Source organism: Malania oleifera, chromosome 3 (genome assembly GCF_029873635.1).
Source record: "Malania oleifera isolate guangnan ecotype guangnan chromosome 3, ASM2987363v1, whole genome shotgun sequence".
Lineage (NCBI taxonomy): Eukaryota > Viridiplantae > Streptophyta > Magnoliopsida > Santalales > Ximeniaceae > Malania > Malania oleifera.
This window is the reverse complement of record NC_080419.1, coordinates 40,480,868-40,504,533: the sequence shown is the minus strand read 5'-3', so window position 1 is coordinate 40,504,533 and position 23,666 is coordinate 40,480,868. Positions and strand designations below refer to the sequence as shown.

General features: G+C 36.0%; 1 protein-coding gene across 1 annotated transcript in view; it reads right to left on the bottom strand.

Moving 5' to 3' along the window:
• LOC131151885 (DEAD-box ATP-dependent RNA helicase 13) overlaps positions 1-23,666 on the bottom strand; it is a 55,343-nt gene that overhangs the window by 23,772 nt on the left and 7,905 nt on the right. Inside the window, exons 5-10 of the mRNA XM_058103348.1 lie at positions 22,471-22,647; positions 21,470-21,858; positions 19,994-20,174; positions 10,666-10,788; positions 10,469-10,585; positions 6,386-6,490 (exon numbers count right to left, since the gene is read on the bottom strand). Of these exons, the coding sequence (XP_057959331.1) occupies positions 6,386-6,490; positions 10,469-10,585; positions 10,666-10,788; positions 19,994-20,174; positions 21,470-21,858; positions 22,471-22,647 (1,092 nt within the window). The remainder of the gene's footprint in view (positions 1-6,385; positions 6,491-10,468; positions 10,586-10,665; positions 10,789-19,993; positions 20,175-21,469; positions 21,859-22,470; positions 22,648-23,666) is intronic.

Below are 23,666 nucleotides of genomic sequence, written 5' to 3'. Positions count from 1 at the left end.
AAAATCTTGGAACTACAATGAAATCTGTCAAAATTTTAACTAAAGTGAAATTTATCTAGAAATTCAAATTTGACTCAAAACCCAAATTGAAATTTCTCTCTTAATTTATTTATTTTTTTAACCAAAACTATTTCACATTTAAGAATTATAGCTTTCAGAAATTTGAAATTATATGAAAAGTTAAACTTAGATACTAGCTACAATATTTTATTTGGCCATTTGTACCTAAATTATCTGTATTTTTTAAAATAAAATTATTTAACTGGTGTCTAAATCTCATTTATATTAATTGAATATCTTAATATGATTATTATATTATAGTTATTGCACCTCATACCCATGCGCGTGTCCTTGATGTATTTTGCTTCTATGTTCTAGTTCTAAATCTTGCAATCAAGGTCTTAAATTTCGAAGCTTCAAAAGTACAGGAAACTTCGGCAGAAATTTTGATTTCTATGTCAATTTAGATTTCGATTTGGAAAAATAATGGAAATAAGTAGTAAAACATGGAATTCTTTTATGAAGCTTTGGAAATGATTAATAGACATAATAATGTAAGTTTTCGGACTAATATATTACAAGTAAATACATCTATGCTGTGTATGAGGTAAAGTTGTAAGGCAATATGTGCATCAAACATATTTTGTAAGATAACTTGCATTAAACATATTTAGTGAATCAGTTAATACACTTGTAATAATTTCAGAAGCACTTGTATTAATCGTTTGTTTCAATAAAAATATATAAAATAATTTAAGAGAAAATTTTCACTTCACTCCTAAATCTCTTATTTGACTAAGAGAAAATTTCATTGCATAGTTCAAATTCGACGAGTTTCGCTCAAATTTCGAGATTTCGATAAATTTTGGATGATTCGTTGAGATTTCGATGGAAATTATGCAAGACAGAAAGCGTTGTCATTTCGATTTCAAGGGTCACGAAAACTAGAAATTTCAACAATTTCGTGGAAATTTAAGACCATGCTTGCAATATTATATCTAATAATAGTTTTTCAGTTTTATTAAAGAATTCCATGCTTTATTACTAATTTGTCATTTTTTAAATTGTTTTTTAAAATTGAAAATGAAATTAACATTGACAATGAAATTTCTGTCGAAAGTTTGGTACTTTTGAAGCCTTGAAATTTTAGTAGAAATCAAAATTTAAGCCCTTGCCTCCTAGTTTTCTAGTTTTCAAGCAAGTAGTAACACCAACCAGGACTTGAACATAGAGAAGTAGTAGATATACAAGACAAAGAAGCTCTAATCAAAGTAATACGCACCCAAAGTAGAAAATGCTTGCTTCCAAGTGTCCAGCCTCCTAGCAACCTTTTCTGCTATTGTTCCAAAATGAAAATTTCAAGTTTGACCACCGAATGGAACAACTAGATAACAAATGAGCCAACAATGAATTACACACCCTATGGAAGCTAAAATCTTATTACTTGCTGAGATACAATTAAGGTTAACCTCTAACCTAGAGACTTTCAGAAACTATAACACTGTCTGAACCCTCTCTCCACCCAACAACTGATGAACCTACTAAGAACATTAACTAATCACCTCCTCCTCAAAAGGTTTCTCAAGCCAATGCACCAGCACCATCAATATAGGAGTGTGCGGGCCACCCACTGCAACTCTTGCATGAATGTCCACCAAATAGAGCTCCATAGAAACACAGCTGATCTCTTTGCAATCAGATCATGATTCCCTATCATTCCCCCCCCCCCCCAAAAAAAATCTTCAATTTCTTAATAAAAATTTTACACTTTCTAGACTGACTACTCTAAGAAAAAGTCTTACGAGTTCTAATCACCGTCATTAACCCATTTCACCTCATCCTTCTACCTCCAGTTAATAAATTCCTTCAAAAGAATACAATCTAACTCATTCAATAACTCAACCATCCTCTCTTGCTCCACCATCATTTGACCCTCCCCTCCTAGACTATCAGGTTCTTCTATCTCCTGAAAATTTCCCATTTACTAATGCCTATATCCCCAAAAACTTCAACTTGTTTTTTACAAACCTAAACTTCTTCACAAGACAAAAAAAAGAAAAAACCCTCGTAACCCTCCACTACACATTCACCTGAACACCCCTACAAAGTCTTCACATTTTCCAACCTAAACAGACTAGTGCGACAATTAACTGAAAATAAGATTCAAGAACATTCTGAAATAGATCAGACACACTAGGTTTCCTGAGATAAATTATGGAAAGAATCTTCCCACTCATTTTTTACTAGAGAAATCAATCAATATGAATCATCAAAATCTCTCACCAGAAGGAAACCAAATAAGCTGAGTATGAGCATTGACCAGCTGAAGATCTGTCAAATCACGACCTCCAATAAACTCATCAAAACCCCTCATGCTCGTCCTGAATAGTGATCCTAGACACCCCTAACTTCTCATGAGATCGTAATGAAAATAAAATAAACACCCCCCCCCCTCCCCCACGTCCTACCAACAAAAAAGAACCACCCTACACCTACAGGGAGCACCGGAGACCAATCACATCACAACGAACTTATAAGATGAAGACAATTTGAGCCATACATAGATCAAAACTACCACGACCCCTACCCCTCTCTTTGAATTTAACAGACAAGGAAAAAGACTACAAAAGCTTATAAACTAAAACACCAACCCTCATGCCCCAAACAATAAGAATAGCCCCCAAAGAACCAATGGCAGGAAGAAATACACAAAAATTTAAATCTAGACTCCCAAATACTCCTAAACAATAACCCCCACCCAAAAAAAATAAAAAATAAAAATTCCACCTCAATAAGATGTTGTCTCCTGAATCATAAACGCATCAGTACAAGCATTTAGAATCACTGTTTAATCTTTAGATATTTTCCTAGGATCACACCCTTACATTCCAACTAAAGACTTCCATCTAAAAACCTTCCCACCCCCACCCCTACTTTACCCATGATTCACTGAACTAAACCAACTTCTGCAAATCCCTCACCATTTTTTTTTTCTTTTTTCTCCTCCCTCAACCGAGGGAGCACCATCACCTGCATCTGTTGACCATAAGGACTAACCAACTTAATTCCTAACTCATCTAACAAAACCTTAGGAACCCTAACATCCTTCCAACACCAGGAGGGTCAATGGTTACAGTGTTGCCCTTTTCACCTGGACATTCATGGCATAAAGTTAACCCATTAGTCAACGTGACCTACCATGGGATCAATAGAATACTCTCTAGCCAGTACCTGTCCATTCATTATTGGAAATAAAACGAGCATCAGGGGATAAAAAAAAAAAAAAGAAAAACAATTCACAAGAAATGAAAGACTAGACTTGATCCTATCGTCAGCGCCATCCTCACAGGAACAACCATTTGATCTGCCATCCTAGCTTCCAGATTCTAATTTTTGTCCAAGTTGCCATTTATAGCCTCCTCACTCGCATGGGCTTCTATTTCCAAATTTATATCAACCTCCATACCTTCCACCTGTTCCATTATGGAATTATATTCCTGGAAAATATTAGAATCTGCTAGAAAAGAAGCTTGTGATATTGGGACATCACAATGATCCCTCAACCTATCGAGCAAAGGCTATTGTCTGAATGTGAACATCCTTCAGCTGTTGAACCCACCACATGACTAGAGCCATAAGACTACTTTTCCTGTGAACATAACCCTATCATTTGTAATCCCACTACTGTCTTCTTCACTGCCTCCTTAAAACTTCCGCACCAGAGCCTCTTCCCTCTTCCCTCTTCCCTGTCCTAAACTTGACCCAATCTCAATTAATATTAGACAGCCCAGCTTCTGCTTCCTCTCCACTCAACCCTATAACTGTAGCATCACCACCACTCCAACCCAAGTAACCTCCAAACCTTGCACATCCGACATCCATCACCTGCTATAGCCAACTGATCATGCCTTATCTCAATCCTTAAGCTAATTAAACAATGCTATGAATCAGATACACACCTTGTTGCCATTCAGTAGCATGAAAGACATTACCCAACCCAAAATTTGCACATCTCCTGGTGAAAAAGGTAGCACCTGCACCAAGAGACACCAATACTTCCACTTTTTTATAAGTTTACCACAAACCTATAGCCTTCAAGTCTTCCAGAATCCTCACTGCTTGGTTAATACCAGAATTCATGAATTTTTCAATCACAAGGATCCAGCCCAACATATTCACCACCAGCCTGATCATCAGGACATAAAATGTTTTTATGAGTGCCCATGATTGGCTTCTCCCTTTGGAACTAAACCTTCTCATTTGCTTCGGAACCCGTCAAATCCTTCCTCTTCAAATATGATGGAGAATGTCTTGGGGCCAGCAATCTCCATAATAGATAGTTTTTCCTTGCATCTCCAAAAAGCTAGAGTTTAGACAACTTCCCATCAGCTTTGAATACCCGGCTGGTTCCTATCCTTATACTACAAAACCACTCAAGTAACTCATGACCTAGGTAGCACAGATACCGATACAGGACGCAGATACAACATGATACTAACACAGAGATACCGCAATTTTTTAAAAATAAGGATATGATGCGGCCAAGAAACGTTAGTCAATTAATACGAAAAACACATATTCAGGCATGTTCTTTTAAATGAAAGATATTGAAATAATTTTGTTTAAAACGATAGTCATCTTTTAAGCTCAATCATGAACTGCATAATTAGTAATAACACCCAAATTAAAGAACTCAAGAAACATTCATCATTCATCAACAACCAAAAAATCGTTCAGGGCTTCCATAGTTCCATACTTCCATAAGGACCATAACATGATAACAATATTAATATTGATAATTTGATATTACTATTAAATTATTGATATCAATAAATCAATAGCATCATCCATCAATTTTTTCAAAAAGAAATAGACAGAAAGGATGGGAAGCAGAGATGTCCAGCAAAACAGGGCAAAACGCCGAAGAAAGCTGGGAGGCTGGTTCAACAGCAAGGATTGGGAAGGATGTGGTCGCAAGTCAAGCTAGGGCTCCAAAAAGCTCCTGCTCATCTCTTCTATCTGCTTCTGTTTTTTTTTTTGTTTTGGTGGGTTTTGTACAGAGAGTCTAGCATAAAAATGTGTCCAGGGCATGTCTGCATTGTTTCAGGAGAGTCTGGAAACATTCATCCATGTCCAAAAGAAAACAAAAAAACTAATTTCAGACACATATCCAGCCGTGTCAAGAGCATGTCCGTACCGGACACTGACACACTGGCCCTTTCAGCTCTACCTAGCTTATGACACATGAGAAATCTATTTTTCAGATGACATTTAAAGATCTTCAAAATTAAGAAGATTGGCTAAACAAAAAAAGAATATGCGAAGCAATAAGTTTTGCTCCTATGATGAACAAAATTGTGTATATTACCTAATCCATCTTTGCCTTCTCTCCACCAGGCGGGATGGAAGATGCCATCAAAGATAAGCTTCTTGCTCTACCTTGGGAAGAACCATCAGATATTCATTATAGTGTCTGGAGCATGGAGTATATGACATAGATCAAGAAATATTTGAACTATAATTCATACTTAATATTCAGACCACGTGTCTCTCTGTGACCAAGCTCAAGGTCCAGTAAATCCCACCGAAAAGGATGATACAACCAACTTTAATAGATGGGGAACAAAGGTACCACAAGGCCATGGAGAATTCCTTATATCTAGCAAGTGAGGTTGATCCTCGTTAGAGAGCCAGTTTTTCCCACTTTCTTGAACACTTGAAAGTAGGATAAATAAGACTAGAAGAGACCAGTACCCTTTGCAAGAGAGGAGCTATAGCACCAAAAAAAAAATCTTCCCTACTTCTAGTCTCCCCTCTTAGTATTCTATTGGGGGTAGTCTCTTTATCGTTTCTTTTGTCTTCTTAAGAGTATTTATTTGTCTTTCCTGATTCTAACTCTTGGTATTATCTTTCTCTTTTTCATGGGACCTTCCCTCCTTCCATTTTGACGTGCTTCTTCTCCTGGACTCACTTAATTTTCACAAAAAGGTATTAGGAATTCTGAGTACTAGTAGTTACCACTCAATAGGTATACGTCCCTAAACCCATGGTCAACAGCTAAACCAAAAAACAACAGTAGATAAATTATTGCATGAGAGAGAGAGAGAGAGATTTTAAATGAGCAAAACAAAGTAGCAACACAGAAGAAAATAATTCCCAAAACAAAGTTAGAAGCATACACTGCTCATGGGGCCATGAGTTCCAAGATCAAAAAAATACTTATTAAACAATTTTAATCATTTCTGCTTGGTTGGTTATCATACAATACTACCAGGTCAACATCCAAATTGGAATTTAGAAGAAGCCAACAGCTGCATTCAGAACTCTAAATTACATGTCAGTACATATCTAACAGCATGATTGGACAAGTAAATGATATGATTACCTGGGAATCTTTGCGCAGAATCTTGTCTATTTGTCGTGCAAGAGATAATCGCTTCAAAACTGCTGGCATGTATGAGCTATCTAAAGGGAATCGCTGGAAACTATCCTGCACTTAGAGAAAAGCCAATTATAGCGTGTGTTAACAGTTTTAAGGCACACAGAGAGATAAGTATGTGTATAACACATGCACATACACCACCTTTCACCAAGGGCAGGCCGCCAATTTTCAAAAACTGTATACATTTTAAACTCTTTCTGTAATTATGTACTGTTTAAGCAAGTGCAAGCAGATGAACAATCCCAGGATTCACAAATTGGCATCATAAAGTAAGACCAGGATACCATGTTTCCCCAGCATAACAGAGATGGAATCTATGTTTTGGCACTAAACAATTGAGATGAATTAAAGTTGGGCAATGAAAATACTTCCCTGATATAGTTAAGTATCAAGCAGGTCATACTCATGGCTATGCTTCATAAAAAGGTAACCTAAAAGTTGTAAACTTTTCAACAGCAACACAATAGAACTATCTGTTAGAAAAAATTACCCTGGAGATAGATTCGTTTTCTCCATCTATCCAAGATAGAAGTTCTTTTTTCCATCCATCCAAGACTTTCTCTTCACAACCCAATACCCAAATTAAGATTCAACGTTTAACATTGTTTTTTTTATAGAAAAGACAATTTTATTTAAACTGAGAAAGGGAGTGCATGATTTGGAGGACAAGGAGTCCTTCCCAACCAGCTAGAAAATCTGAAGAAAAACTACAAACAAGGAGGAAAATACCAAAATATGAATAACAAAATACAATATAAAAAATCCATTATACAGTGGAAGAACCCTAAAAGAGCCCAAGCAGCGTCAATGTTTAACATTGTTCACTCAAAATTATTAAAATCAGGATCCTATATAGGATCGCTAGACTGGTTTATGAGATCAGATCATACTATTGAGAATCAGATCAAGGATGGTAAAATTCTACTAAATGCATAAATAAACATGAAAAGCGCATTTGTAGGTCATTTTTCCACATAGTCCATATAAACCTACAATATTGGCTAGTAAGTTTTGATGACTCAAAAATTACAAGTATCTATGGTAAGGTCCTCTTATTACAACAAAAAGAAAAGATAATGTGTTCAAATTGTAAGATTTTACTAAATACATAAATAAACATGAAAAACGCATTTGTATGTCATTTTTTCTCATATTCTACGATATAAACCTACAAAATTGTCTAGTAAGTATTGAAGACTCAAAAACTACAAGTACCTATGGTACGGCCCTCATATTACAACAAGAAGAAAAGATTAAGTGTTCAAATTGTTGCATTTCTAACTTAATCAAACCAGCTTATAATGAAAACAAGATAATTACTTATAAAAAATAAAAATAAAAAAATAATGTTGTTTCTAACACAAATCAGTCAAAAAAAGCAACCATACAACATGAACATCCATTTTTCTTTTTAAAAAATTCTTAGCAAACAAAAGCTAAACTATCAAGCTAGCTTCTATCTTTAATGTCAGCATCCAAGCCACCATTTATCTCATGATTCTCATCAGTATCAGTAAGACTATCATCAATTACTTAATCAAAGCATCATTAAAATCATCACTATCATTATCATTATTATTGTTAAATGTGTCAATGATTATTTATTTACCTCCATTATTAATGTTTAAAGTTTGCACCACTTATTAATCACCAATGAACGAAAAAATAAATTTTTGAGCCATAATTTCATTGATGTAAAATAAACCAAATCACTTTCTAAGCTGTCAATTTCATGTATAAGTTATAAATGACAAAAACTAAGCCCATATATAAAGTATTTTAGTAAAGATTTTAAAATATGAAAGAATGTGAGATCTTACGATCCCATCCTGATCATGCTACAATCCCAGAAAACCTACTGATCCTACTGCAATTCTACCAATTTGGGATTCAATGTAGGATCAGGATCATTTTAGTAAAGTCATTGTGATCTTACTAACCATGTGTTGCTTGTTGTCCTATATGGTACAAACTGTTCCAACAGAACCTTCCAGGCAATGAACCCAATTGTGTAAAGAAGTTACTGAAAATGCTTGGCAAGGCTTCAACTTTGAACGGGCCATAATTTCCTAAGGAGATAAAGAGTACAAGATCACTTGATATCCACTTGCATCACAGTCACAGGTAAATCATTTTTCTTTTTCAATGCTTATTTTTTTCCTCTTTGTCAAATTACACTTTGCTCCATAATATTATCACCAAGTGTCAATTTGCTCGCCAGTGTTTGAATTGTAACATCCCCATCAAGGCCCAAGTTGCTCCTTTATGTTTCCTTTGCTGCACATTTCACCTTTGTATTTTAAAAATAGCCTCTGTGTGCCCCAAAAACTTAATGCCGCCAACAACAGAATTCAAGCAACCAAATGCAAAAGTGAAAATTTTGACTTAATATCTTGCACTGGATCTTAATTTCTGTTCTTGACAGGATTGAACAATTGGATTGAAAAAATTTTAAAAGTACATGATTCGAACATTAAATTTCTTTGTTTATCAAAAATGTTTTAGAGTGCAATCTAGAACTACTAAAACATTAAGGAGCAAATTGAGACTTCATTAAAAATATGGTTTGGGGTTAAAATTAAAAGACTATAGAACAAAATTGAGACATGGGTGAAATTTTAAGGGAGCAAAGCCTAACATAGACATTTTTCTGTTTGGATTCATTTTTTTTAACTCACTTTTTTTCTGTTTGATAAACTTAACACGCCTAATCTAAACTATGCCCCAAACAAATGGGTCTATTCTTTCAATAAGGAAGCAGTAGCTAGTGGATCCTTATGACAGAAAATCTAATGCCAAGAGGATAGGAGTGATTCTGAATCAGAACTGAATAAAGTTTATGCAATGTCTGATCCAATCATCTTTTAATCTGCTACTCTTCAACCATTTAAATCCATTAGATTTGGGCCCCTACTCTTCCCAGCATTAGTGACAGGTTCAAACCTCCCAATAGAAGGCCATTCTGTACTGAGTTAGAAGTTTTATTGATATGATTCATATCATGCTACCTTGTTAGTGATGAGTGTGTGATGTGCTTATGCAGCAGTGAAAGTCATTCCTATCTCTTTTTTTCCCCTTTTTCCTGCTGCATGTGTTTGTGGGGGGAAAAAATGGGAGAGTACTGAATTAGTCCAGAATCTTAGAATGTGTTTTTATTGTTTAGTGTCTTAGGGCTCTTGGGAGGGAAAAGGATGCAAAGATGTTGTGAATCTGTGTAGTGTTCGCTGTGGCTCAGTGTATCTAACTAGAGGAATACCCGCATTTTTAAGGCGCAGAGCCTGCTCTGATTGTTGCAATGGGAAAGAGCTGTATTTCTTGCTTCAATTCCAGCTTATGCTACTGCAGCCTTCAAGGGTGTGTTTCATAGACTTTCAACTAAATTGGAAAATAGGATGATGTTTCTTAATTTACCTCTATTTTCTATTTTCTCTACTTTTTTTTAGGATGAGGAAATCTTATCCTCCTTTATCTTTCTTTTTCTCTTAATTAAACCAACAAAAATAAAATTCAAAAAAGAAAAAGGAATACTACTCCACAACACAAGGTCTATATAGTAAAAATCAAGTCAAACAGACTGTTTCTGCTCGGGCTAATTGGTGGATAAAAATTTTGTATCTGAAAACAGATTCCCTTTTATTCTGCCAAAACATTCTTAGTTTGTTTTTCTTTTGTTTGATCACTCTCTGGCTGCTTATGTTTTCAATCTTAATCCTCATGATATTTTTTAACAGCTCAGCTAATCCACCAGCCAGGCTATGTTTGAAACCAAAAGCTCGAGACAAATCACCAACTTTCTGTTCCATGCCTCTTAAGCTATAATATTAGACAAGTTCTACCTGGTGCGACAAATTCACTACAACAAGCAGATCTTCCCAAAGGTTTAACTGGACACTAACAGCCCCTCCATCCAAAGATATCAAGATTTATACCATAACATCTACTAGACCTTTACTTTAAAAAAAAAAAAAAGAAATACCCATATGAGGAAACAAAATGTGCTTTTCTTGAACATAAAATGCAGAGTACCTTTGAAAGTGACTTGCACAAAGAAGCAAATTTTGATCCATCATTGGATGAAATTATTGCAATACTGCACCCATCAGCAGAAGCCCTAGCAGTTCTTCCACTTCTGTGGATATAAACCTGTCATAATAATTAAACAAATATAGTAGGATATTATGAACTCCACAAAACACAAACACAAAAGGCCATTATCAACGTACTTCTGCAGAATGTGGAAGTTGATAGTGAACAACAGTTCGGACGCCATGAATATCAAGCCCTCTGGCTGCAACATCAGTAGCAACAAGTATACCATGTTCATCTCCACGAAAATGATCAACTGCCTACATAAACAGTGGAGCATAAAATAGATGTAGAAAGAGAAATTAAATGCATATTTTCAACATAAGAAGAAATTGTAATGTCTCTTAAACTTTTTTATGTCATTGTGCCAGTAAGGGTACCATCATAATTTTTCAGGTACATACAATATATTATGAATTGAATGGGAAACCTAATCAGTAGGTTCTCCAGATAATAAAAATTTCTCCCCACGGAATCAGAACAAGACCAGAAACCTTAAACCCTAGAGGCTTCCATCACCTTGAAACCAAACCCTTAGTCCCTTAGCCATATGCACCTATGCCTCTCCATTATCCCAGGAGTGTTATTCATACCTAGGACAACTGTAATTATTGACAGACAAGCAGGAAACCTCTCTAACATCACTGCCAGTTCGGTTGACAATCTCCCACAGGTTTTTTGAAAAACTACCACCACGATGGTCCTCAACCTCACCAGTTTAATTCACCCTTGGAAACTAACTCACAAGCTGATTGTAGGCCAAGAACTATGATGCCACCACCGATTCTTAAGGCTTTGTTGGGCCATGTTTTTGTCAAAATATGGTTTGTTATGGCCCTTTTTCCTCTGTAAGCCATGCTAACAGGTAGGTTTTCATGTTATCATGCTAAAGAGTGAAGATTCACAATTTCTTTCTTGATCCATTTAGGTCACGTAAACCCAGTGCGATCAAGAGCTGAGTCTCTGCCACGTGACCATTTGTTAGCTTTGCTCTTATGCCTCCTTATTTGTGGTTATTGGGTTGTTGGTAGGTTGTTAGCATTGTGTATTGCTGATTTTCAGCTTTTCCTAAGGGATGGAGTCCATTACATAAATCCAACGAGCTTGATTGCCTCCCTGTTATCACAAATCACAACTACATTACCACATCACAAAATAAGATGTTGAATGATAGTAACTACTTACACTGGTCCAAGGCTGTCAAAACTCATTTAATGGGCTTAGCAGCTTAGGTAAGTCTTAGGTAAGCCTGAGTATCTCTTTTAGTGAGGACCAGCTGATGACAAGATGCATGTTAGTCCTCATGTTGCTATGGACTTCAAGGGAATCTAGGACTGCTAGAATGTGTATGCACCTTGGAAATTTGAGAGGAAATTTTGGAATAGTAAACTATGGTATTCTAGTAAGATTGTGCAATGTATAACTGCAGACGTTCGTAAGAAGCAGGAATAGAGGGAATAGATTGAACAGATGACAATCCTTTGACTATTGGCTGTTTTGAATTTTGAATTTGAATGAGCCTGATCTCAGATTCGATGGTGCAGACCCTTATTGAGGTCTATTCACACGTGCTTTGTGCCTTTTCTACCACTAATACTGGTCCTAGTATTGTGACAGACAAATTTGCTTTCATTACCAATTGATGTTTCAGGCACACAACTAGGTTGTGACAAAGCTGGTAAAAAAACTAGGTACAATACATAGAGACCCAAGGGTGGTTCAAAAACTGTGGTGGTCATGGGCATGGTAGAGGTACAATACACAAGTGCACTAATCATGAACATGGTGGTCATACGGTTGACCAAGCCTCCTAAAGTTGCTAATGCTGCAACCACTGATTCTGACTCTCATCCCCTCAACAATTGGAGTGCAACAAACTAAGTTGGTATCAAAGGAAGAGCATTCAAATTTTGAGGTTGTATCAGGCATCTCTTCCCATTGCGTCTCTTGCCCAGAAAGGTAAAAACTTACAGATTGTTTGCAATCCAGCACCTATATCTTCTAAACCTTGGGTCCATTGGTTCTGTTGCTACTCACCCTTTTTTCAATAGCAAAAGAAGAATATCATTGATAGATTAAGAATGCATAACCAGGAGAATAAGACATCTCCTTAGCAAAATCTGGAAAAATCCAGACAAAAAAACATAGAAAAAAACACAAAAACTAAAAAGAACAAATAAAACCAGCTCAAACTAACAATTCAACACCAGTATTTTGATGACTTACCCCATGTTTCCCCAGAAAATGTCTACTACCATAGTAGGTGGTAAATTATGCTGCTTTTGTCCCCCTATCCTTCGCACTATTGCTGCCAGACCTTTTCAGGGTCATTGTTTCCTTGGTCATCCTCCTTGGAAAAGTTAAAGCAACTCATTCCTATCTGAGTCCTATCTAGTTTTAAGTGGTTGGAAAAGGTTCATGTCACTTTTGCTTTCCAAGTCGATGACTGACCTGTAAATCCTTTAGTGTTAATCCATTCAGCTGTGTGGGATCCCAGCATGGTTTTAAAAATCAGCCATTAGCATTATGTAATGGCAGTGATATTGGTGGTTTTTGATACCATTATGGGAACTACCTCATAGGTGTGTCTTGACTCAAATCTGCATCACCCACACCCAATGGTCCATTTCATGTTAAGATGACTTTTATGGTCCAATACAGACCATTACAGGTTTATTATGCCTTCAGACTTCTTGTGAGTTGCTTTCACAATTTTTTACACTAATTCTGTAATTGTTAAAAACATTTCAAATTGTTAATACTTGAAGCAGAATTCGAACTATATCCATCATATTTACTATCAAATAGACAAGAATTACTCAAGTTAATTGAAGATAAACACACTGTCTGTGATATAGGAGAGTAGAAATCATATTTTAGAAGTTTTTTTCTTCTACTCATTAGAAATTATATTTCTAACACAAATCCAGATCTTTCAATTGCTAAAAGAGCTGGATTAAAACTTAAATTTGAAACCAGATAGTCTTTAGTTTTTTCTCCATACAAGTTATTCCTTTTTTTTCCCCGGATCAAATCCATAGTGCTTATTCTTTGCTTAGGTTTATGCTTTTATGTTTCATTATTTTATGATTCTTTTGTTAATATTAAAACTTATACTCAATAAAATGGCGATAATAACAGCTATGATTTCTCCCTTTTGGCAACCAAAGAGCCAAAATAACATCCATCATGTCTAGCATGTACTATGTGTAACTTGATTTATAAGTTTGGTAATAATCATTTAAAACATTAGTATGCCATATTTTGAAGTCAATAAAAGTGAATCTATAAGTTTTAACAAGTTTTCTAACCTCATAAACAGCATTACACATTATGTAACATCCAAAACAACAACCGCTACACCTCGACCTTTACCATCACACAAACTGTCACCATTTTTAATACTATCAGAGTATCAGTCCTAGTCAAGTTCTCTCTGAGCTGTATTCTCATTATTTTGTTACCATTGCTCCTGATTATTCAAGGATGACTTTGGCCTAATGAAAGATCATTCTCAGTTATTTACCATACTTTTTCTTTTTGTTGTGAGATTAAATCTCAGTTTAATTTTCCTGTTCAAATTCTTCATAGTGATAATGTTAAAAATACTGCAACCCTCAAATGATTACATATGAATACCTCGAGAACAATTCCAGAGTCTTCTTGAGCACACATTCCACAACAAAATGGGGTTGCTAAAAGGAAAATAAGCTTATTATGAAATTCACTTGTACTCAATTATACAAAATGAATGTACCTAGAATGTTCTGGAGTCCTGCAGTTTTTACTGCTTGCTCTCTTATCAATAGGATGCCATTATCTGTCCTCAGAGGTAAAATATCATGCTCCATCATAGTTCCAATGATCATTTGTTCTCATTACCTCCACATATTGGCTGTTTTCTTTTTTTATTAATTAACTTCTAGGGCTGATAAATTGGATCCTTATGCTGTAAGGTGTATTTTTCTGGGTAGTGAAAACTTCGTGGTCTTCTATTTTGTTCACAAGGAAGCTAGTTTCGTGCTTGTCTCAAAGTTGAAAGAAATAAAAGAAAAGCTCAAGATATGGAACAAAAACAACTTTGGGAATGTCCAAGCAAAGAATATTGTTGTCCTTAATAGCATCAAATAGATTGATGAGCAAGAAATAATCTAGGGTCATGATGGTGAACAGAGAACCAAAAGAGAGAAGGAACTAAACATCATTATTAATCATGAAGAGATATCTTGGAGGCAGAAATCCAGAGATTTATGGCTCAGAGGAGGACCGTAATACAAAATTCTTTAATTGGACAGCAAATGCTCATGGTAGAGTAACACCTTATCCAGCATTGAAATTGGGGAAATCACCTTAACAAAGGAAGAAGATTTTAGGAAACGTATTTGTGATTTTTATAAAGACCTCTACACTAAACCTGAGGCTTGGAGACCTACAGTGGATGGCATCAATTTCAGATCTCTCAGCTCTTCCACTGCAGGGTGGCTTGAGAGATCCTTTTAAGAAGCAATTCCTCCAAACTATTAAAAATTGCAATGGGGATAAAGCATCTAGGATGGATGGTTTCTCCTTGGCTTTCTTTTAGGCTAACTGGAGCCTCCCCAAGCACAACTTGTTAAACATGTTCAAGAAGTTTCATAGATCAGGAAAATTCATCAATTGCATAAATACCACTTTTGTCACTCTTGTTCCAAAGAAAGTTGGGGCTGCTAACATCAAGGATTTTCGCCGCATTAGCTTGGTGGGAAGCATTTATAAAATCATTGCCAAAGTACTAGCTGAGAGGTTCAAAAAAGCAATATCGGAAGTCATTGATCAATATAAACATGCTTTTGTGGCTAGAAGACAAATTATGGATGCTGCCCTTATTGCTAATGAGGTGGAGAATGCCAATCTGAAGGAGGAAAAATGGAGCATAGTGTGAAAACTGGATATGGAGAAAGTGTTTGATCATGTCAGTTAGAACTTCCTTCTTTATCTCAGGAAAATGGGCTTCGGGGAGCTATGGTGTAGCTGGATTGCTCAATGCATCAAAACCCCAAACTTCTCAGTGCTCATAAATAGCTACCCTTCTGATTTCTTTCGCTCCTCAAGAGGCTTGAGGCAAGGAGATCCCTTGTCCCCTTTTCCGTTTATTTTGGTCATGGAGGTGCTTAGCCTCATGCTGATGAAAGCTACTAAAGAAGGGATCTTTAGAGGTCTTAAAGTGGGAGAAATGGAAAGCTTATAGAAGTTTCTCATCTTCTTTTCGCAGATGATACTATCATTTTTTGTGAAGATGACCCTTTCATATCCTCAACCTCCAATGCATTTTGTTAGGATTTGAGGTTGTCTCAAGCCTAAAAGTGAGCTTATTCCAATTGGAGAGAACACAGGGGGGGACTTTCCTTGCTGGTCTTTGGGTTGCAAGATGGGAACCTTCCCCATTAATTACCTCAGTCTCCCCTTTGAAGCCAAATTCAAAGACAAAGGAGTCTGGGACCCCATTATTGAAAAGTTTGAAAGGAGATTGGCAGGATGGAAAATAAATTTCTTATCAAAAGGAGGTAGACTCACTCTTATCAGGAGCACTTTGACAAGTCTTCCAATTTACTTCATGTCTCTCCTTCCCTTACCAGCCGCAGTCACTAGAAGATTGGAGGGAATTCAGAAAAGATGTCTTTGGGGAAGCTAGGGGAGGAGTTTAAATACCACCTTGTCAAATGGGGAGTGGTCAAACAACCCATTTGTTCAGGCGGTTTGGGGTTAAAACCCCCCTCACTTTCAATAAAGCCCTCCTTAGGAAGTGGTTATGGAGGTTCATGAGAGGAAAAGACCACTTTTGGTGGGATGTTATTGTTTCTAAATATGGGCTGGAGCACAATGATTGGACAACTCGCATTAGAAGGGGTCCCTATGGAGCGGGAATATGGAAATTCATCAGGAAAGGGGGGAATAATTTTTCCAATTTGTGACATTTCATGTGGGGAATGGGGCCAATGTTTACTTTTGGCATGATGTGTGGCGTGAGAACATTAATCTTAGAGCTGCCTTTCCTTCCATCTACAGCTTGGATTGTAATAAAAATGCCCTTATTAGTCATCATCTCCAAATGACTGATCAAGGAATTTCCTAGGACATTCCTTTTACTAGGAACGTGGCAGATTGGGAACTTCACACACTCTCTGACTTCTACAGATTTCTCTACAAATTCTGTCACCAAAATATCCCCAACGAACCAAAATGGGCTTTGGACAAAATGGTGTTTTCACTGTTAAATCTTTCGACAAGAAGCTCTCATCACCGTGAACAAATTGCAATAACTCCACTTGGATTCACATTTGGAGGACAGCAGCCCCTTCAAAGGTTGCCTTTTTTGCTTGAGTCCATATATGGAAATATTTTAACCCTCGACAATCTGCAGAAAAGTGGGCTTACAATCACAAAGAGGTGTTTTCTGTGTATAGCTGACATAGAATCAGTCAACCACATTCTTCTCCACTGCCCCTGGGCAAGGAATTTGTGGAATTTAGCCTTTTTCCTTGGCTGGGCAATAGTGGGTTGCAGAAAATTCAGTTGGAGGGGAATTTTGGGCTTGGAAATGCATCAGAGGCACCAAGGAGAAGCAAAAGGCTTTGAACCTCATCCCTCTTTCCATCTTTTGGAGCGCTTGGAAAGAAGGAAATAAGAGAGCCTTCAAAGATTCAGCTACTTTGCTTCAGACTTGCAAAGACCAACGGATCACCGCTGTCTGCAGCTGGCTTAGTGGGAAAATTGTTAATGAACATTATGCAATCCTTGATGTTAGCGACACTCTTGAGAGTGGTTGATGTTTTGTACCATGGTTGGCATCTCCTTCATGCCTGGCTAATATATTTTCTCTTTGCTGATAAAAAATAAAAAATGAAAAGTGTGTTTTTCTGGGGTACTCTCATTCTCAAAGTTATTTTATTGCCCTTCCTTGTATTGTTACTTTGTCTCTGCCATGTGACTTTCCCTGAGTCTACTTGCTACTATTCCAAGTTCTTAAGCCCCATCGACCATGATGATTCCTTCCCATTACCTATTCTCCTTTCCCTTTGAGTCTTTCCAGCAGTCTGGATCATTTTACTTTCCAGGTGCATGCCTGACAGCAACACAAAGTAGGTCAGACCTCTCCAGATCTGAGTCCTATTTCCTGTGAGAATGATCTTATTGCTATTGAAAACATAAAAGCATATGTACCTGAAATCTTATCCCTAACTTGTGTATTACACTTCTCTATCACCTTCCAATTACTATTTTTTACGTCTGTATCGTCCATCTGTATCCCCAAGTCTATGGCTGAAGCTGTCTCACTCTGGGTGAAGAGTGGCAATAGATGCAGAGATGCAAATCTTGCAGGCTAATGATACTTGGTAGCTTGCGCAACTTCTAAGTGATGAGCCTATGGTTAGTTGAGATTGGGTGGTGGGTGTATACCATGAAGGTAAAGCCAAATGATTCTGTTGCTTGCTTAAAGGCTAGACTAGTAACAAAAGGTTACATTCAGGTAAATGGTTAGCATTATTCAAACGCATTCTCCCGTGGCCAGACCGAGCTTAGTGCGCCTGAATCTTTGCTCTTCAGAAACTAAATTTCATCGTGCTTGACACCTGTTGGAAGTGAGAAGGAAATTTAAATATAGCAACCTTTTGTTGCTGCTCCTCAAATGGTACTTTTTACACTTCAAAATAGAGAAAAAAGGGGATCAATTTTGTTCATTTTTATTCTAAATCCTATTGAATAAGCTTTTAAGGCCATTTGCATTAAGAGTAGCAAATTTCTGAATTTCTATACAGTTGGGTTTGGTTGGAAACCAATGGGATGTCTGATGTCAATACTCACTGATCACGAATTGAAAGATTCAAATCAAGGAGCACCAGATTCTTGCTAATTTCTTGCTTATTTAAATTTGTCTACTATGTTTGAATCAATAGGTAAGTGAATCGAATCAAATCAAATCATACAATTCAAATGGAGAGCCGTACAATTTTGATAACTATGAATATGTAATTATACTTTTACCAGTAAAATGATCAATAGTGACTACTATAAAGTACATATATTTATGCACTCACTAGCCTTCCTAGCGCATGCACACTGTTGCCCACTGCATAGCCAAACGCTTGCAAGGGAAGGCACATATTCGATAAAGCACTAGATTTCTAAAATAGAGGCTGCTCACACTCATGCTTATCACATGGCTTAGCACATGCACAATGGCACCCACTGCATGGCAGTGTGATGGGCCTATAAGTCCGGATATATTCATTATGTGTTTAGAGCCAAGAAAAACTAGTGAGCATCTGTTTCTCCATTGTTGTGTTGCTAAGCAGCTTTGGGTCAATCAGTTCTCAATTTTTGATGAGGGAATGGTACTGCCAGGGACTGTCAATGCTTTTTTGTTGCTACAGTATCAGGGTTTTGGGAGGACTAAGAAGGGATGGTTTTGTAGAATTGCAGCTGGTTTTGTTCTTTTTTGAATTTTGTGGATTGAAAGGAATGCAAGGATTTTTAATGGCAAAACAGCTCCTTCCCATTTATTATGGGATAGATTTGCTTTCCTCGCTTCTTTTGGAACACTGTTTGGGTTCTTTTAGAGAGTTCTTCGCCTGATTTTCAAAGGGGTTGAAAGGAGGCTTTATGGTAACTGTTTTCTGATTGTAATTTTCATAGGTCTTATATCCCATTCTTTGTAATACCCTCTCTTCCATTAATGAACTTCTTTTTTCTATCAATATATTACATAGAAATATGTATGTGCTAACTCATCAACTTTTGGTACTTAATGACCTTTTTAAGCTGAATCAAAAGTAAGTTCAGTTGTGACAGGAGACAAAGTAGGGGGTTTTCCACTACATATAGCGTGCAAGGAGACAAGAACAAATATTAGCTTGGTTTATTAGGAAAAAAAAGTGTCAAAATGGATGAAACTGGTGCCAACTTGCTAGACTATAGAACAACCACGCTCCAGAGCTCTAAGTTTTACATGCAAGCGTAACAGAAAATAGATTTTTTTTTTTTTTTATAAACAAAGAAATTCAATGCAAAACAGCATTAAAGACTACTGAGACAAACTTTTTGGAAAGGTTAAATAGCTTTTATCACTTGAAAAATCATGATATCATATCCACTTAAATATCTTATGCATCCAACTAACTGGATAAATAATTAATTTCTTTCTGTATTAATAACAAAAGCAAAGCTAAAAAAGAGCAAAATAAGGCCTTCTTAAAATCTATAGATTTATAGAATAACTACCCTAACCCTAGCATGGAAGATTGACGGTGCCTCTACCATATAGCAACAAGAAGTGTCATAACAGAAGCAAGACCCCAAGGAAGCTAAAACTACAGGTACATAGGTGAAATATTTGAGCAGAAGTGGAAGGCAACAGCATATCAGTTTTCTCATAAGCTAGATACACCCAAAGATAATATATTATAAACAAAGGAAGGTAAAAAAAACCTTCAAGCGGGCACGCTGCTGCATCTGAGCATGAAGAGTCCAAACATTGACGCTAAGGATGCGCAGAAGGGAAGAAATATGACGTAAAGCTGCAATAGATGTACAGAAAACAATTGTGCGGCCTTGTCCATGAACAGTCAAAATATAATACAAATAGGCATCTTTATCTTCTTCCCTGCATCTGCAACCTAATGCCTTTTAGTACTAGTCCAACAGAAAATCTACACTGAGAGAATAATAAAGATGCACAATGACATACATGAACAATTAAAGTTTTAGTATAAACTAAAAAGGTCTAGAAATACACAAATTTTACCCTTGTTGTAGAAAAACAAGTGACAGGACTTCTGTCTGTTTGTCATATTTCTTCAAGAATAGAGATCAACAAAGGCATGCAAGATTGTACAGGCAACTACTAGTGAAGTCATTATTTAAAATGTGGACCAGCAGACTGATGAAATAAAGTACAGGTGTAAAATTCCAATTCAGAATTTGTAAAATAAACCCAGTAATCTAGACAATTGGTTTGAATGGGATTTGCATACATTAAGGGCCTATCTGGCATCATTGCTGTTTTCTATTTTCTATTTTTGTTTCTCCACAGTGAAGAAATAGATTATAAAAATGTGTTTGTTTATGTTGTCAATTTTCTGTTTCTATTGTTGGTTTTCAGCTGTTTGCCAAAAAATTGAAAACCAAATTTTATGGTTTTCACTTGTTTTGGAAACTTGTTGCGAGAAATTTTAATATCTAAAAATAGTTGTTTTAGATTAAATTATTCATTTTATACACTTTTAAATTTAAAATCAAAATTAAATGATCATAAGAATTTAAATATAATTAAAATAAAAATATACATAAATTTCAAAAAAATAATAAAGCCAGTTACAAAATACTTTTACTATTTTTCAATTGTCATGTCCAATAAAATTTTTATGATAAAGCAACTTTTGAAAGTAGAACAATTAAGTAAACTAATTATAATAATTTTTATTTTTATTATAGTATTTTTTTTAATGTGTATTATTTGTAATTTTATTATTTTAATCATATTTTTATAATATTATTTGATTTAAAGATGAAAATGAGCACTTTTTTAATTAAGTTTTTAATTTGTATTATTTTATAAATGTTAAGCAAACAGGTTGTTAGTTTCTAGTTTTTAGTTTTGGTTTCTGATTTTTGGTTTTCCTTTCTCTTATTTTTGACAGTGATACCAAATGGCCCTTAAAATTTTTTATTGGTTTATGAGGAAATTACTTATTAGAATATATACTTTAAAAGTTTAAAAGACAAAGTTTCTTATGAACATTTAAACAACCATCTCCAGGATATGCATGTCAAAGAATTTAGAGAACATGTTCCCATAAAACATTTAAATCAAACATGATTGTATAAGTTCATAAATTGGCAACATCATTCAACATTCAGAAACTGGAAATTTTCAGAAAAAAGAAAAAGACAAAAGAAACATACTCAATAAATGACTCTTCAAGTTTATTTGCCATAATTGATGCATTTGTCAGATCAATGATGGCAGCATTTGCTCTCATGCCTGCTCGTTCAGACAGAGTTTCTATAGAGCTAAGTCCATCATGCATTGACTGTTTCGATTTTAATGATCCGCGCTTGAGCTTCTTGCGGAAATCAGCAGATAATGCAATAGTTGCAGAAAACACAAATGTTTGCCTTTTCTTTCTTTGGAAGCTTGAAATTGTCAAACAATTCTCCATATTTGAAGATGGCCCTTCATTTGAACTACTAATCGTCGGAAGCATGTCAACTATGGACTGCAACTCATGGAAATGTCCATTTTCTATCATTCTATCAGCCTCGTCCAGCACAAAGAAAGACAATGAATGTAACTGCAAAGGCACCAAAAAAAAATAATTAGATCAATGTGATGAATCAGAAATGAAGGCAACAGAAAGCATTTCAGAAACTCTTTGAAGAAAGGGAAAGAAACTGAAGAACCGAATTCAAGCTCAGCTTATTTGAATTATTCTGTGTGGAAAAAGGAATTCATAATTTAAATGAATGCATTGTTTTCAGTCAAATTAACTGAGGTAGGAGTAAAGCACAGGATGGATATGTCACACCAGAGGCAATTGTAGTGACAACTTGGGCAGTCGAAGAAGAATTGGCAGAGGTATAGTCACTGATGACAGTGAAGGAAGCAATAGTAATAACCATGGGGTGTAAGTGGCACTAAAACCAGTATAAAACAAGTAGTCATAAGGATGGTGAAGCAGAATGCAGTGACAGCAGCAACAGAGGCAATGTGGGGAGACAGATAAATTGTAGAAACGAATAGCCAGCTTGTAGATAGCCAAGAAGCACACTATATGTGACAGCATTAGGATAGGCAGTGTCATTGCTGGAGGAATCAGAACACCCATCCCAACCCAACTCTTTCCTTCCTTTCATGGAATACGGGATCAAAATACAACCAAAAAACAGCATGAACTAGAGCTAACCTCAACAAGATGGCTTTCTCCTCTGGACATAAGCTCCCATAGTCTTCCTGGAGTTCCAACAATAATCTCAGGCCGTTGTTTCAAAAGCCTCTCCTGCTTTTCAGTTGACATCCCACCAACAATAGTAACCACCCTAAAGTTGGTGCCTTTGGCTACTTCCTTCAGATGATCAGAGACCTTGGGAAAAGAGGTTAAATGAAAAATGAACCCAAATTAAAGACGTAAATATAAAAAACGCAAAGAATTGCTGCATTTAAGAGCCACCTTAAGATACATAAAGTTTGCCAGCCAAGTTTGTGCTACAACCATCCTGTCCAGTGACAAGAATTTTTAGGTTTGCCAAAAGAAATAAAATAGAAATGCATTGTGTCTGAGAATTCTTTTTTGAACACAAACCTATAACCATCCTGTCCAGTGACAAGAATTTTTAAGTTTGCCAAAGAAACAAAATAAAAAAGCATTGTGTCAGATTTCTTTTTTAAAACAAACCATCACCCTCCACATTCCCTTTGTTCTGTTTTGTCATTAATCAAAATGTAACCAGCTGATTCAGCCAGTTTCAAGACCAACCCAATTTTCGAAAATTCTCAAACAGCCAACAAAAACTAATGCAAGAGCAATGTAAAATGCACAAAATGGTTGCAGAAATCATCTGTCTAAGCTTATGATTCCATGAAGATACATGAATTGTTGTAACAACCCTTTCCCCATTTTCTTCCTTCTAGAAGAGGAAAATAGAAATCCCTCACTAATAAGAAAAAGAATAAAGGAGAGAAGCGACAAAGAGCCTAGTCAAAATTGTTAAGGCATGGTTTAAAATAGTAGTAGCGGGTAGCTCAGTATAATGGTAGTGGGTGTAACGGGAAGCAGGAAACAGGGGTAACATTTGCTACATATCACAAAATAGGTGTATTGGCCGTTAATTTTGTTCACACACACACAATCTTGTGTGTATTAGTTCATTTGTCTATTTAAAGCTCTCAACCCTTCTAAAAAATAGCTTTAGGTACTGTTTTGAACTTGGAAAATATTGGGGAAAGAAAAGCAAATATATGAAGGATTCCATTTTTTCATGTTTGGTTAACAAGTAAAGGAAGAAAGAAAACAAAAAGTATACCATTCAAATAAAATTTTGATTGTACACATTGTTAACATTTGATTTTTCTTAATTTTACCATATTAGAACATTTTTTTAT